General features: G+C 38.2%; 1 protein-coding gene across 1 annotated transcript in view; it reads left to right on the top strand.

Moving 5' to 3' along the window:
* The window catches only part of LOC102510618 (solute carrier organic anion transporter family member 1B1), a 59,061-nt gene that overhangs the window by 16,850 nt on the left and 26,903 nt on the right, over nt 1–15,308 (top strand). The window contains exon 3 of the mRNA XM_006184525.3: nt 12,824–12,965. Within this exon, the coding sequence (XP_006184587.2) occupies nt 12,824–12,965 (142 nt within the window). The remainder of the gene's footprint in view (nt 1–12,823; nt 12,966–15,308) is intronic.

The following is a 15,308-nucleotide window of genomic DNA, read 5'->3' as shown; positions in this document are numbered from 1 at the left end:
TGCAAAAAGTAAGATTTGGGTCATGAAAATATAAACAACTCAGTTTTTACCAGAAAAGACAAAGAGAGAGAGGTATGGGAAAGTGAGGATGCGGTGGGGCAGAAGGAGGTTTTTTTTTTTTTTTTTAATGGAATAAGCTTGAATATGGATCAATTGCACAGCTATTTTCCAGTAAATCTCAGAACTACATCCAGATAAAAACTCTTTCTTGAGAACCAAAACTTAGCAGCGTCTGTTGGATTTATGTTTACTTTTTAGTCATCTCAAATTTGATTTGTGAAAAGATGATTTCATTGTCTTTAACCCCAAGACTTCTCTTTTTCTCATCCCCAATAATCATATTACTATACACAATTATACACACTGGAAATCTAGAAAACAAAATCAGTACATTCATTTTCCATTATTCCCACATTTGTTGGTTCTCCTCTTAAACTTCTCCCAAGTGTGTCTGTAACCTTTTGTTTCCCTTTCCCATCTCATCTTTTTTTTTCCTGAAATCTGCTTAACTATTTTTTTTTGCCATAAATTCATCTTCCTTATGGCTGCCAGCATTATCCCTCTGAAATTTAATCTCTTTATGTCCCATTTAAAAATGCAGAATGATCTCCCAATGGTTGGTATATTTCTGTCCTTATGTTCCACCCACAGATGCTCTTTTTGTTTTTCAAAAGATCTATATTCTTTCATTACTCTTTTTGAGTGCTTCCCAGTTTGTTTTAAATGTTTATTTATTCTTCAATTTCTAAGAGAAATTATGGTCATTGTGTTTGCATCTGTTATTCCCCAAAAGACTTAGTTCAGATGTTACCACATCTACAGAAACTCTGACCTGTGTTGGCAGAATTAATCACTCTTTCCTGTGTACTCACAAAATTATAAATTTATAGCAATTATAGTATTCATTACTGGATTATACTGGCATTATTTATTTACTGTTTATTGCCCTAGGAGAATATTAGTTCTCTTAGGGCATCTAGTTTGTCTTGTTTTTACTTCCCTACTTATTCTGTACCAGAAAAGTACAAGGCTTAGGAGAGTAATTGCCATATTGTAGTTGCTCAATAAATGTTTGCTGAGTAAATAAAGTGAGGTTCAAATGAGTTAACTAAGTTAATCATGGCTGAAGGTGTGTCAGTGTGGAAACCTGGAACTGTTTTCGGACTTCAGTTCCAAGACTCTTGCCATGATAAACAAAACACTGACCTGCCACGACTGCAGGTAAATAGACTTCAGCTCTTATCTCAATGCTAGCTGTTTCTTTCTGTTTTGGGTACTTCAAAATCTGATGATTGTGAACATTTAACTCTGTGTTTTGAAATCTCTCAGTCTTAAATTCCCCACCTTCATGGCGTGGGTCTTTTACAATTTTTCATTGGAGTGTGTAGCTTTATTAGTATTTAGTTTCTTATGTTCTCGGAAAATCATCATATCATTCTTTCTCTGAACTTGTCCAACATTAGCAGCATGGTTGAAAACACCCACTTCTCAGGGTTATAGAGAAAAGAAAGCACATTTATAAATCTACCTTTATTAACTAATTTCCTATCCTTCTAAACTCCCAGCTCACTGGAGGAATCCTATTGTAGTCACTGTGTTTGCATCTGTTACCCTTTTCTTCTTTGTAAAACCAACTTAAGGTTACATTGTGAGAATTTTTATTTTAATGAGTCTTTCTCTTGAGCTAATCTTCCCTTTAAGATTGAAGACATGGACATTACAAAACCTATCTCCGAATTTTCAGGAAGCTCCTCTAATATAGGACAAGTTTTATACCTGGTTATGCTTTAACGGGGTGCCTTGTTACTTTCTCAAACTCCCTCCTCTTTGATTTCACCAATTAGTGCTTTGATGATCAGGATTTAGGTAAGCGTTTGCTTCGGTTTTTCTTTAATAATCAATAAATCATATTCTCAGTATGCTCATTACCGATTCTGCAGCAGCTATAACAGTGCCTGACAAAAAACAAATGTTTGGCTAAATGATCAGAGTCCTATTTTTATCTGAACGAACTTAATAGCTAGATGACAGTAGCTCAGTGGTAATAAAAACAGACATCTATCAAAGCTTACTATGCAGCAAAAATTTAATGTATGTTATTTTAATCTTCATAACAATTTTACTATAGTTATCTCCATCCAAAAGCTGAGAAAACTAAGAAATGAGAGGTTTCACTATATGTTAGCTCTGTACCAGATTTATAGCCTAAACTGGGGAATAATAATTTATTCAACAACTAAAAAACATTTATTGAGCATTTACTCATTATGTGTCAGGCATCTGAGTTTGATACAGAGCCTCATAACATTTTTGTCTACTTATTTATTAAAGAAGGAAAGACAGAACTTGAAAACTTTCAGTTCAATGTGGTAGACTGAGAATAATAAGGCTGAAATCACCTCCTCCCCCTTCCAATTTTAATAAATGATTTTAAACGTATTAAAAGCAACGTATACATCTCCTAGAAAACAAAAAGAGATACATTCTGTAAATCAGAAACCATGATACTTTTCTAAAAAGTAAGATGTAGAGAGAATTAGGGTAAAGAAATCACATTCCAAGACAAATGCAGGAGGAAAAGAAACCTGGAAAAACATGGAAGGGGCTCCAAGGGTGTTTTAAAGGCAAAAGCCACTGGATTATAGTATCGAGACAGGTTCCCAAAGACAACCGAGAGGCGGTTCTATAGGATATTTCAATCACTCAGTCGGAGACAACAAGCCTCTTCCCTTGATTAACATTTCCCCTGATCAAAATACCCCCACTTAGTCCAACCAGTAAACTACAGAGGCATCTACCCTGGGCAGGAGGAGTGAGTGTGGATGGATGCTCAGACATACGGAGTGTAACTGTCTCAGGTGGCTGGTGATACCCACGGAGACAAGGAGTGCCCACATACAGAAGATTAACTATTGACTTACCCTGCAGCTAATGATCGCTGCTTTCCACCCCAGACAGACTTCACAAAGACTGAATATTCAGAGACAAGGAAACTGGAGCTTCTGCAGCAGCTATAATTTTGATTAAACATCCTTTTTTTTTTTTGGTGGAGGTACTGGGGATTGAACCCAGGACCTCGTGCCTGCTAAGCATGAGCTCTACCACTGAGCTATTACTCCCAACCCTCCTTCAATTTACCACTCTTAATTGGAGGCAACAAACTCAACAAATTAAAAAAATCCATCCATGACTTTAGGGTCAGTTTCTGGAGATTTTAACGTATTCCTTTAAATATGTCTTGGTACCTTATTTCTTTACATGCCTTGTTATTTTTTGTTGGAATGTTGGCATTTGAAAGATCAGCTAACTCAGACTTTGTGGTTTGGTTTTGTACAGGGATGATTTTCTCTACCCAGCCAGGCTAGAGATTCTGGAGCCCTCTCAAGCTCTTTCTGGGTTTATGTCCCCTGAGCTATTTGAAGAGGTTTGCTGGTTTCAACTCTGGCGTTCTCTCCGGTGTCTTGAGATACTATGGCCTCCCACTGATGCCACAGTAAATCACAACATTGGCCTCCCATCTAGTGTTTATCTGTGGTACTGCAGCTGCCACTGCATAGTTTATTGTCTGTTCTGAGACTCTTAATCTGACCACCCACTCTTGTCAGCCCTTGGATTACAGACGAGTCCCTCAGGCAGCCCCCCAAAAGTCAGAATGCTGGACATAAGTTCTTCGCTTCATCTCCCCAGGGAGAAGATAGGAGTTTGTTTTTCTTTTATACCCCCAATTATATCAACCATGCTTGGTTGGAGAAGGCTCTGGAAAGATTGTGGAGAGTGTCACAGATTTTCCTCCTGGGCTTCCGTGTCGTTGGCTTTGCACTGCCTATGACGCAGGAATGCTTTAACTGGTTTCTAGATTTCTCACAGAAACATCTGTTCAGTTTTTTGTTGTTAAATCCATGTTTTCACGGGGGAAAGAAGGTCAAGATCTTCCTAGCCTGTCATCTTGCTGATACCACAGGACCACCAACATTTCTTCATTTTTGGTGTCAACAATGTAATTTTTAAATGTTTAGAACCTGAAATGATTTTATTTCTGTTCTATGATGCAAAGTCTGTATGATTCTACAAGGTTTCAAAACTGACTCTCCTTGAAGAAAATCTTCATAATTTCTATCTCTATTGGATGATATCTTCCTAAGAGTCTTGTTCTTCACTTCACCACTTTAGTAAAACTAATTTTGACTTTCTTCCACCTTTTGTGTTTCATTCTTAGACGACTTCCTTTATCTTATATAAGAATTCTTAATTATCTCTAATAAGTCATATCATTTTACACTTTTTTTCACAAGTCCTCTCAACTTCACTGAAAGTTCTCAGGGAAGGGCGAGGATGGCGGAGTGGAAGGACCCTCGGAGCTCACCCTCTCCCACAAATACACCAAGACTCACATCCACGGACCCACCCAGCCAACCAGAGCACCTGCTTAACTTTGACAGAACATCGCCTTCTTCAAAAAACAAAATACACCACCAATCTGGTAGGAGAAAAGGAAAAAAGAGAGAAGAACAAGGAAAACAGTGCGGGACGGGTCCCGCGAGGGGGGAGCGGCAGAGGAGGACTGGCGCTCCTTCGCTGGGGCTCCCTTCTCCAACGGGGAGGCCAGCAGGACAGAGGGGGAGCCTCTGAGGCTCGGATCTGTAAGGAGCAGCCCTTGACCGACAGAGCTAAGATAAACCGGCACAGAGGATCCCCGCGAAACCAAGCCTGGCAACTGGGGGACAGGACAGGCCGCCCAAGCAGGGCGGAGGACGGGTCAGCTGCCCTGAGTCTGCCCCGGGGGACTGCAGGGGGCTGCGCGCCGTGGCTGGGAGGGGATACGGAGCAGAGCAACCTGGGTCCTCCATAAAATACGAGAAAATAAAAGCAAAGCAACACGGCCGGTGTGCCCTGGGGGGAGGGGCGCCGTAAGCCTTTGTCTCCTCAGACCCCCGGCGCCATTACTGGCGCCACAGCCGCCATCTCCTCCTGGGCGCAGCCCCCGGCGGGGGCGGGGCCGAGACCTGAATCCGCACCTGGGGGCCGCAACCTCCTGGGCGGCACTGAGACTTGTTCACAGCCCGAGGCAGACAGGAATGTTCTGCCCCTGTGCCTCTGAGAACTCGCGCCTCTAAGGCAAACGAACAAACAGCGGAGTTCTAGCACAGAGCAGGGGCGAGGGCTGGAGCGGCCGCTTTCCCCCAACCCGCCTGACAGGGAGCTAGGACCTGATGCGGTGCAGGCAGCCGCACTGTCCGCGGGAGTGACCCGCCCAGATACCCTGCAGGAGCCCGGTGCCTAGACGCAGTGTTGGGAGGGGGCGTGAGCCGCCTGCTTACCTTGCACTAGTGCGGCTACGGACAATGGCTTTCGGAAGAGCTGCGACCCCCGCCTCCCATGCAGAGCATGGCGCTGGAACAGTGTGGAGGGGGGCGTGACCCGCCTGCGCACCACGCAGAGCGCGGCGTGGGGGGGGGGGCGTGGCGTGTGTGCGTACCTATGCTGAGTGGGTGCCCGAGCTCAGCTGCCGAGAAGGGGTGTGACCTGCGTGTCTACCGGCACAGGGAGCAGCACAGACCAGGTGCGTGACCCAAGGAGGGCCACTGGAACCAGTGAGTGGTGTTCGAGCAGCAGGGCAAGGGTAGGAGCAGTGACAACCACAGAACAAAAGGGAGGCCACGCCTAATGGCTAGGGGAGACTCTGCAAACCAGAACCCCGGCCACATCCCCAACCAAAGGGATGACAGGCAAAAGGTAGGGAAGACTTGACAACCACCCATACTTAAGAAGGACCTCTTGACAAAATTATTAAGAGCGCACAGTCTCCATGGGAACACACTTCTTTTCTTTTTTCTTTTTCTTTTTAAAATTTTACTTTTTTTAAATTTTTGTTTCTATATTTTAATCTCTTAAAATTTTTTCTTTTAAAATATTGTTATTATTTTTAAAAATTTGCCTCAATTTCATTTTTATTTCTCTTTGTATGTTTTGGTTATCAATTATACTGTTTTCAAATCTTTTTTTCTTCTTTTATTTTCTTTAAATTTCTCTCAATTTGATTTTTTATTTCTCTCTGTTTTGTTCTTCTGTTATTGATTATACTCTGTTTTCAAATCTTTTTTCTTCTTTTAAATTTCTTTTAAGTTTTATTTCTGCATCCACTTTATGTAAAAAAATAGATAAATAAACCCCTTAAGGACCACAGAAGATAACCAATATTCCATAAACCATAGTGCCAGAGAGATAAAAGTAAAATGAAGGAGAGGAACTACTCCCAATTAAAAGAACAAGAAAAATCCCCTGAAAGAAAAATCAATGAAATAGACCTTGATAGTCTACTAGATCATAATTTCAAAAAAGAAATGATCGGAGTAATGAAGGAACTAAAAGGGATTGTGTATAGAGACAGAGAATATGTCAAAAAGGAAATTGAAACTATAAAGAGGAGCCAATTAAAACTGAAAAACTCGTTTGCTGAGATGAGAGCTGATCTAAAGGCTGTACAAAGCAGGCTGGATAATGCAGAGGAACGAATAAGTGACTTAGAAGACAGGGCAACAGAAATCACCCAATCAAAACAGCTGAAAGGCAAACAAATAAAAACCAATGAAAACAATATAAGGGACCTATGGGATAATATAAGCATGCCAACCTATGCATAACAGGGGTCCCAGAAAGAGAAGAAAGAGCTAAGTTGATTGAAAAGATATTGGAAGAAATCATGACTGAAAACTTCCCAAACCTAAAGAAGGAATCAGATATCCAAGTACAGGAAGCACAGAGGGGCCCAAACAAGAAGAACCCAAACAGACCCACACCAAGATATATTATAATCAGGATGGCCAGGGTTAAGGATAAAGAAATGATTCTAAAGGCAGCAAGAGAAAAACAAAGAGAGTGAGTTACAAGGGAACCCCCATAAGGCTTTCAGGCGATTTCTCTATACAAACTCTATAGGCCAGAAGGGAATGGCAAGATATATTCAAAGTCCTGAGTGAAAAAAAGATGCGACCTAGGATACTTTATCCAGCAAGGATGTCCTTTGGAATAGAAAAGAGATAAAGAACTTTACAGACAGGCAAAAACTAAAAGAATTTAGCAACACTAAACGTATGCTAAAAGAAATACTGAAAGGTCCTCTCTAAATAGAAAAGAAGCAGGATGCTACAGAAAGGAGAAAGCCATAATTGGAAAGATAATAACTACCATGAATTACAACAAAATAAACATGAAATTGTAAGAGGACATCTAAATCATTAAGGATGGGAGAGGGGAGCAAGAAAATACAGATTGTTTTCTCTTTTTTTCTTTTCTCTTCTTTTCTTTCTTCTTCTTCTTCTTTTTTCTTCTTCTTTTTTTTTTTTTTTTTTTGTTCTCAGTAGGATGGGTTTGAGCTTATATTACTACCTGTTTAAAACAAACAGATATAGTAATGTATTAATATATGTACAAAACAGGGTAACCACAAGCCAAAAACTTACAATAGAGTCACAAAAACTAAAAAGAAACCAAGATAACACAAAGGAAAATTATCAAACCACAAAAAAGAAAGGAACAAAGAGGAAATACAAAGTCAATTGCAAAACTAAGTTCAAAATGGCAATAAACAAACATCTATCAATAATTGCTACAAATGTCAATGGACTAAATGCTCCAATCAAAAGACACAGAGTGGCAGACTGGATAATAAAACAAGAATCTACAATACGCTGCATACAAGAGACCCTCTTTAGTGAGAAGAACACATATAGATTGAGAGTGAGAGGATGGAAAAAGATATTCCATGCAAATGGAAATGACAAGAAAGCAGGAGTAGCAATACTAATTTCAGACAAAATAGACTTTAAAACAAAGGCCATAAAGGAAGATAAAGAAGGACATTTTATGATGATCAAAAGAGAGGGTGTGGAGAAAAGGGAACCCTCCTGCAATTTTGGGAATGCAGTTTGGTTCAGCCATTGTGGAAAACAGTATGGAGATTCCTCAAAAGACTAAAAATAGACTTACCATATGACCCAGCAATTCCACTCCTGGGTGTATATCCAGAAGGAACCCTAATTCAAAAAGATACCTGCACCCCAATATTCATAGCAGCACTATTTACAATAGCCAAGACATGGAAATAACCTAAATGTCCATCAACAGATGACTGGGTAAAGAAGATGTGGTGTATTTATACAATGGAATACTACTCAGCCATAAAAAATGATAACATAATGCCACGTTCAGCAACATGGATGTCACTGCTGGAGAATGTAATTCTAAGTGAAGTAAGCCAGAAAGAGAAAGAAAAATACCATATGACATCACTCATATATGGAATCTTTAAAAAAAAAAAAAGACAAATGAACTTATATATAAAACAGAAACAGACTCACAGACATAGAATACAGACTTGTGGTTGCCAGTGGGGAATGGGGTGGGAAGGGATAAACTGGGGGTTTGATATTTGCAGATACTGACTGGTATATATAAAATAGATAAACAAGTTTATATTGTATAGCACAGGGAAATATATTCAATATCTTGTAGTAGCTCACAGTGAAAAAGAATGTGAAAATAAATATATGTATATTCATGTATGACTGAAGAATTGTGCTGTACACCAGAAACTGGTGCAACATTGTAAACTAACTATAACTCAATCTAAAAAAAAGTTCTCTAAGTAGGAAGAAATTTTGCCTGCTATGGAGGATCTATATTGGGCCCTTTTTCTCTTTTCTTCAAGCATGGCCTCATGTAAAACACACAGTAGATTCTAGTTAGACAAAAGTTTGACGAATACTTTTTGAGCAACTGTGTTGCAAGCATTTTTCTAAGCACTGAGAATTTAGCACTAAACAAAGCAGACCAAAAAAAACCCTGCCCTGATGAAGTTCATATTTAATTGAGGGCAATATACATTAAACAAGTAAAGAATTAAAATGTAATGTGAGGGGAGAAATGGTGTAATTTTAAATAAGTTTGTCCAGGAAAGTCTCACTGTGAAAGTTACACTGAGCAAGAACCTCAAAGATGTGAGGAAGTGAGTGATAGGAGTGTGACTCCGGATAGGAACGTTCCCTGAAGAAAGAAAAAGCAAAAATGGAGAGTCTGAGGCAATATAATAAACATGGATTGCTCAAGGTACAGCAAGAAGTCTACTGTAGCTGTAGGGGAATGAGCAAGGACTAGAGTTACAGAAGATGAGATTTGCAAGGTAAAACGTGGCACCTGTTGGGAGGCCATGCTTAGAGGGGGAGAAGAGATCATTTGGGGCCTTCGAGGACATTGGGAAGACTAGGTATTACTATGATTGGATGGAAAAACAGGGAATGGGGGCATGATCTACTTTTCATCTTGAAAGGATTTTTCCACCTAATGTGTTGAGAAGAGACCATAAGTGGACAAGAGCAGAAGCAGAGATCTATTAGGAGGCTAATGCAATGATCCACTCTAGACACGATGGTGGCTACCACTGGTAGAGTAGAAGGTGATGAGAAAGGCTTGTGCTAGTCAGCTTGGGCTGCTACAACAGAACACCAGAGACTAAGGGATTTACAAAATTTATTTCTCCCCATTCTGGGGGCTGGAAGTCTGAGATCAAGGTACCAGCATGGTTGGGTTCTGGTGAGAACCCTCTTCCTCATTCTCAGATGGCTGTCTTCTTGCTGTGTCTTCATATGGCCGAGGGAGAAATATTAATCCAATCATGAGGGCTCCATCCTCATGGCCTGATTATAGGTTTGCTTTACACCATTCACTTTTACCAAGGACCTGCATTGGTACCTGTTTTCTGCTGACTGAAAGAAATCCAAAGAGAGTTTTTGCTTTTACAAGAAAGGGCAAAAAAGTAAAAATAGCATTTAGCATTTGTTTTGCAGCGAGCCGTTAGAGGGGCAATGGGCACTTCCGGCAATGACAGAGACACCGCCAAGCTCTGTCCCTGCGAACTACACTCAGCATCTCAGTGTCAGGCTGCCATAGACTTGAACTGTGTCTGTGAGCATCTGTGCCTTTGTCTCAATTTATTTTGTGCATTTGTTAGCAAGATATGTCCTAAGGTAATTGCATTTTGGCTTATGAAAATTTCAGAGGGATGCTCTGCTTTCAGATAATGAGGGAAATCTATACCACTGAAAGGACCCATCTCCAAATGTTGTCACTTTGGGGATTAGAATTTCAACATATGAATCTGGTGGAGATACAAACATGCAGGTCATAACAGGATAATATTTTAATACTAGATATAAAAGGAATTTACTTATGGATATAAATGTAGACTGTAAGAAAGATGAATCAATAAATTTTGTCAAAATCAAATTGAATATAAAACATCTATAACCACTGGAGTTAAAAGTCTTTTTTTTTTTTTTGAACACTGACTATATTGCTTTGTTGTGTTCACTTTAATTTATTTTTCTCCAATATTAGTGAGGTTTTTTTTTTTTTTTTTGGAGCAGAGAAAGGTTTATTGCATAGCCCAGCAAGGAGCATAGGTGGCTCATGCTGTGCCCCCTACCCCCCAAAACCCCAAACTCCCTGAAGGGTTTCAGCAAAGCATTTTTTTTTAACATTTTTTATTGATTTATAATCATTTTACAATGTTGTGTCAAATTCCAGTGTTCAGCACAATTTTTCATTTATTCATGGACATATACACACTCATTGTCACATTTTTTTCTCTGTGAGTTATCATAACATTTTGTGTATATTTCCCTGTGCTATACAGTGTAGTCTATTCTACAATTTTGAAATCCCAGTCTATCCCTTCCCACCCTCCACCCCCCTGGTAACCACAAGTCTGTATTCTCTGTCTGTGAGTCTATTTCTGTCCTTTATTTAAGCTTTGTTTTTGTTTGTTTGTTTGTTTTTGTTTTTGTTTTTTAGATTCCACATATGAGCGATCTCATATGGTATTTTTCTTTCTCTTTCTGGCTTACTTCACTTAGAATGACATTCTCCAGGAGCATCCATGTTGCTGCAAATGGCATTATGTTGTCGGTTTTTATGGCTGAGTAGTATTCCATTGTATAAATATACCACCTCTTCTTTATCCAGTCACCTGTTGATGGACATTTAGGCTGTTTCCATGTTTTGGCTATTGTAAATAGTGCCGCTATGAACACTGGGGTGCAGGTGTCATCCTGAAGTAGATTTCCTTCTGGATACAAGCCCAGGAGTGGGATTCCTGGGTCATATGGTAAGTCTATTCCTAGTCTTTTGAGGAATCTCCACACTGTTTTCCACAGTGGCTGCACCAAACTGCATTCCCACCAGCAGTGTAGGAGGGTTCCCCTTTCTCCACAGCCTCTCCAGCATTTGTCATTTGTGGATTTTTGAATGACGGCCATTCTGACTGGTGTGAGGTGATACCTCATTGTAGTTTTGATTTGCATTTCTCTGATAATTAGTGATATTGAGCATTTTTTCATGTGCTTTTTGATCATTTGTATGTCTTCCTTGGAGAATTGCTTGTTTAGGTCTTCTGCCCATTTTTGGATTGGGTTGTTTATTTTTTTCTTATTGAGTCGTATGAGCTGCTTATATATTCTGGAGATCAAGCCTTTGTCAGTTTCACTTGCAAAAATTTTCTCCCATTCCATAGGTTTTCTTCTTGTTTTACTTCTGGTTTCCTTTGCTGTGCAGAAGCTTGTAAGTTTCATTAGGTCCCATTTGTTTATTCTTGCTTTTATTTCTTCTAGGAGAAAATTTTTGAGATGTATGTCAGATAATGTTTTGCCTATGTTTTCCTCTAGGAGGTTTATTGTATCTTGTCTTATGTTTAAGTCTTTAATCCATTTTGAGTTGATTTTTGTATATGGTGTAAGGGAGTGTTCTAGCTTCATTGTTTTACATGCTGCTGTCCAGTTTTCCCAACACCATTTGCTGAAGAGACTGTCTTTATTCCAATGTATATTCTTGCCTCCTTTGTCAAAGATGAGTTGACCAAAAGTTTGTGGGTTCATTTCTGGGCTCTCTATTCTGTTCCATTGGTCTATATGTCTGTTTTGGTACCAATACCATGCTATCTTGATGACTGTAGCTCTATAGTATTGTCTGAAGTCTGGGAGAGTTATTCCTCCAGCCTCTTTCTTTCTCTTCAGTAATGCTTTGGCAATTCTAGGTCTTTGATGGTTCCATATGAATTTTATTATGATTTTTTCTAGTTCTGCGAAATATGTCCTAGGTAATTGGATAGGGATTGCATTAAATCTGTAGATCGCCTTGGGCAGTGTGACCATTTTAACAATATTGATTCTTCCAATCCAAGAGCATGGTATATCTTTCCATTTTTTAAAGTCTTCTTTAATTTCCTTCATCAATGGTTTATAGTTTTCTGTGTATAATTCTTTCACCTCCTTGGTTAGATTTATTCCCAGATATTTTATTACTTTGGGTGCTATTTTAAAGGGGATTGTTTCTTTACTTTCTTTTTCTAGTGAGGTTTTATAAATGAAAAAATTTCCATTTTTCAGCTGACTTCTTGGAAGTGCTTCCTTTGAGAATGTCTAGCCACTCCTATCACAGTTCACCTCTGCTATTTACTTGGTGATAAATAATAGCTTGTCATCATGGCCACCTCAGATCATTAACTAGCTTCTTAGAAATCAGCTAACAACTTTGTCCTGCTTTAATAATGTGATGCCGTAACCAAGTTAGAAAATGATACTTTATCGGTATAGTGATGTCACTGTTAAGAGGACTAAGAAGTACCAATTGGAATAGAGAAAAGGTAGGTATGCTTTTTATGATAAAAAATAATATTAAGTAAAGAAGAAAAGCTATTTTAATTCTGGGCACATATCAACATTATGTAGTCCTTTGAGTAATCATTTACCCCGTTCCTTCTGTTTTTTCTTAGATGTTCTTGGGAGCCCTGTGCCTCAGCTTTATTTCTAAGGCACTAAATGCGGTCCTTATGAAAAGCTCCATCACTCAAATAGAAAGGAGGTTTGACATATCATCTTCTACTGTTGGCTTAATTGATGGAAGCTTTGAAATTGGTAAGTTTTATTTCTACTTTTATTATTACTTAGTAACCAGATTTGCAGAGGTAAAAACTCTTCATACACGCTCTACACAACTGATTCTTAACCAAGGGTGAATTTGCCCCCCAGGGGCAATTTGGCAATATATGGAGACATTTTTGGTTATCATAACTGAGGGTCAGAGGTTCTGCTGGCTTCTAGTGGTAGGAGTCAGGGATATCTTAAAACATCCCACAATGCACAGGACAGCCTCCAAAACAAAGAATTATCTAGCCCAGAATGTCAAAAGTATAAGGCTGAAAAACAGACTCATTTCCTGCAAACTGATACTTTACAGGGCTTAATCTTCCCTCTCTTTAGATGCCGTGAAAAGAAAAAGGTGCAAAGAAAAAGGTTGGAGAGAGGTTTATGATTCTGATGATTTGAGAAGGGAGAAACCATTTTGAAGCAATCTTTGTTAGATTCTACTGTTAAACTGGATACAAAATTTAGAGTTAAAAGTTTTTTTTTTCTTACAACATTAATTATATTGCTTTGTTGCCATCAATTTAGTTTAGATTGCTCCAATAATAGTGAGGTTTTATATAATTATTGAACATTCTTTTCTCTTACTTTATGAACTGGTAGCTAATTACTTCTGCTCATTTTAGAATTCCCCCACATTTTAACAATTTGAAAGGACTCAAAAATTATGTCTATTGTATAAATCATGCATTTTTTTTTACAAGTTTGCTCTTTATTTCTTAACTTTATTTGAAATATACTTGGCTATTGATTATTTACAAAATAATTATATGAAGGAGGACTTATCTATCTTTTTGTTATGAATTCTAGCTTTTTGTGATTCACAGGCTATTGTACCAAGCATATCCTTTATGATTCCACCTCCCAGGTTTAATAGAACCATCTAGAACTTTAGTTTTAGATTGTTGTAAGCTTTAAACTCTAATTCACTGTATATCTCTTTTTTATTGAGGAGTTGACTCTTATTATGTTTGTTAAACTTTCTATTTCACAGCAATTATTTGACACGGTTGTAAGTTTTACTAATTTCTTTCTCACCACTACTTCTTGAACCTTATTATTTCAAGTCTCATCTTTAGTTTTCCTGGAGTATGTCTTCAATTAGTTAGTTTTTTCCAGAAATAATTGAACATACGACATTTTTCTGAGCTCTTGCTTGTTGGCGAATGTATTTACTTTACTACCATAGTCAAGTGATAATTTGACTGAATATGAAATGAACAGTTCAAAATCTTTTTTCTTAGAATGTGTAAAACATCTACTGTGTCATAACATCCCATATTACATGCAAGAAATCATAACTAGTATTATTGTCATGCACAAATAGTTACCCCCTCTTTATGCCCGAATTTCAGAAATTTTACCAGCATGTATCTAGGACTCTCTCTTTTCAATTATTTATGCTGGAGAAATGTAGAAATTTTCTTCTGAAGCCTTAAGCCTTCCTTTAGCTCAGGAAATTATTTTATATATTTAAATTTGTTTCTTCCCCTCTAATTTCTTCTGAAATATATATAAGATAAATATTATATTTTCTGGCCATTTTTTTCTTTAAGTTTTCCTTTTTAAATGTCTACATTTTTTTCTTTAAATTCCATCCATCTTCTCTGATGCCATCTTCCATCTTATTGTATCAGGTCCCAAATGTACATTTGTCTACAGTATTTTTAATTGACAACAATACTTTATTGTTCTCTTCTTATTTTTAATCTGCCAGTTCTTATTTACAGATGCAACATACCTTTGTACCTCTAGAGATACCAACTGGATTTTTTTCAGTTTCTTCTCTTTCTAGTTTCCTTATTTAACTGTTTCTTCATGGTAAGTTGCTTTATCTGCCGGTTCAGTTTGGTGCTTCTATTTCATGTTACTTTTCTCCATCAAATGTTCCGTAATTCTTGGCTGTTGTCTGTTCATTATTATACCTGTAGCTCCAGATGGATTAGAATTGGTAGTGACTCCTTTCACTTAGAATGCTCGTCTTCTTCTTTTTAATGGAAATAACTTATAAACATTAAATTTCAAGTGACCTACCCCCAGGAAACTTTCCTGAAACCACTAATTAATTTGCAGCTTTCCTTTTCTGTGGTCTAAAAGCACCTTTATCTATCCATTTATTTTTGTCACTGGTCTGCAGTTTCTTCTAGGGCTGATACCATGCATGGTTTATTCTTTTTAAAAATTTCTGACTTCTAACACCATGGCAGGTACTTATTATGAATTTAAAGAATGCTACGAGTGAATTCAAAATGCATGAATAAATACCTTTCCCTCAGGTCAGGACTTTGTCCATTTTTCTCCATTCCAGTACAACCCACTCAACTTCAAATTCTT

The sequence above is a fragment of the Camelus ferus genome, chromosome 34, assembly GCF_009834535.1.
Source record: "Camelus ferus isolate YT-003-E chromosome 34, BCGSAC_Cfer_1.0, whole genome shotgun sequence".
Classification (NCBI taxonomy): Eukaryota; Metazoa; Chordata; class Mammalia; order Artiodactyla; family Camelidae; genus Camelus; species Camelus ferus.
This window is presented reverse-complemented; position numbering and strand designations above follow the sequence as displayed.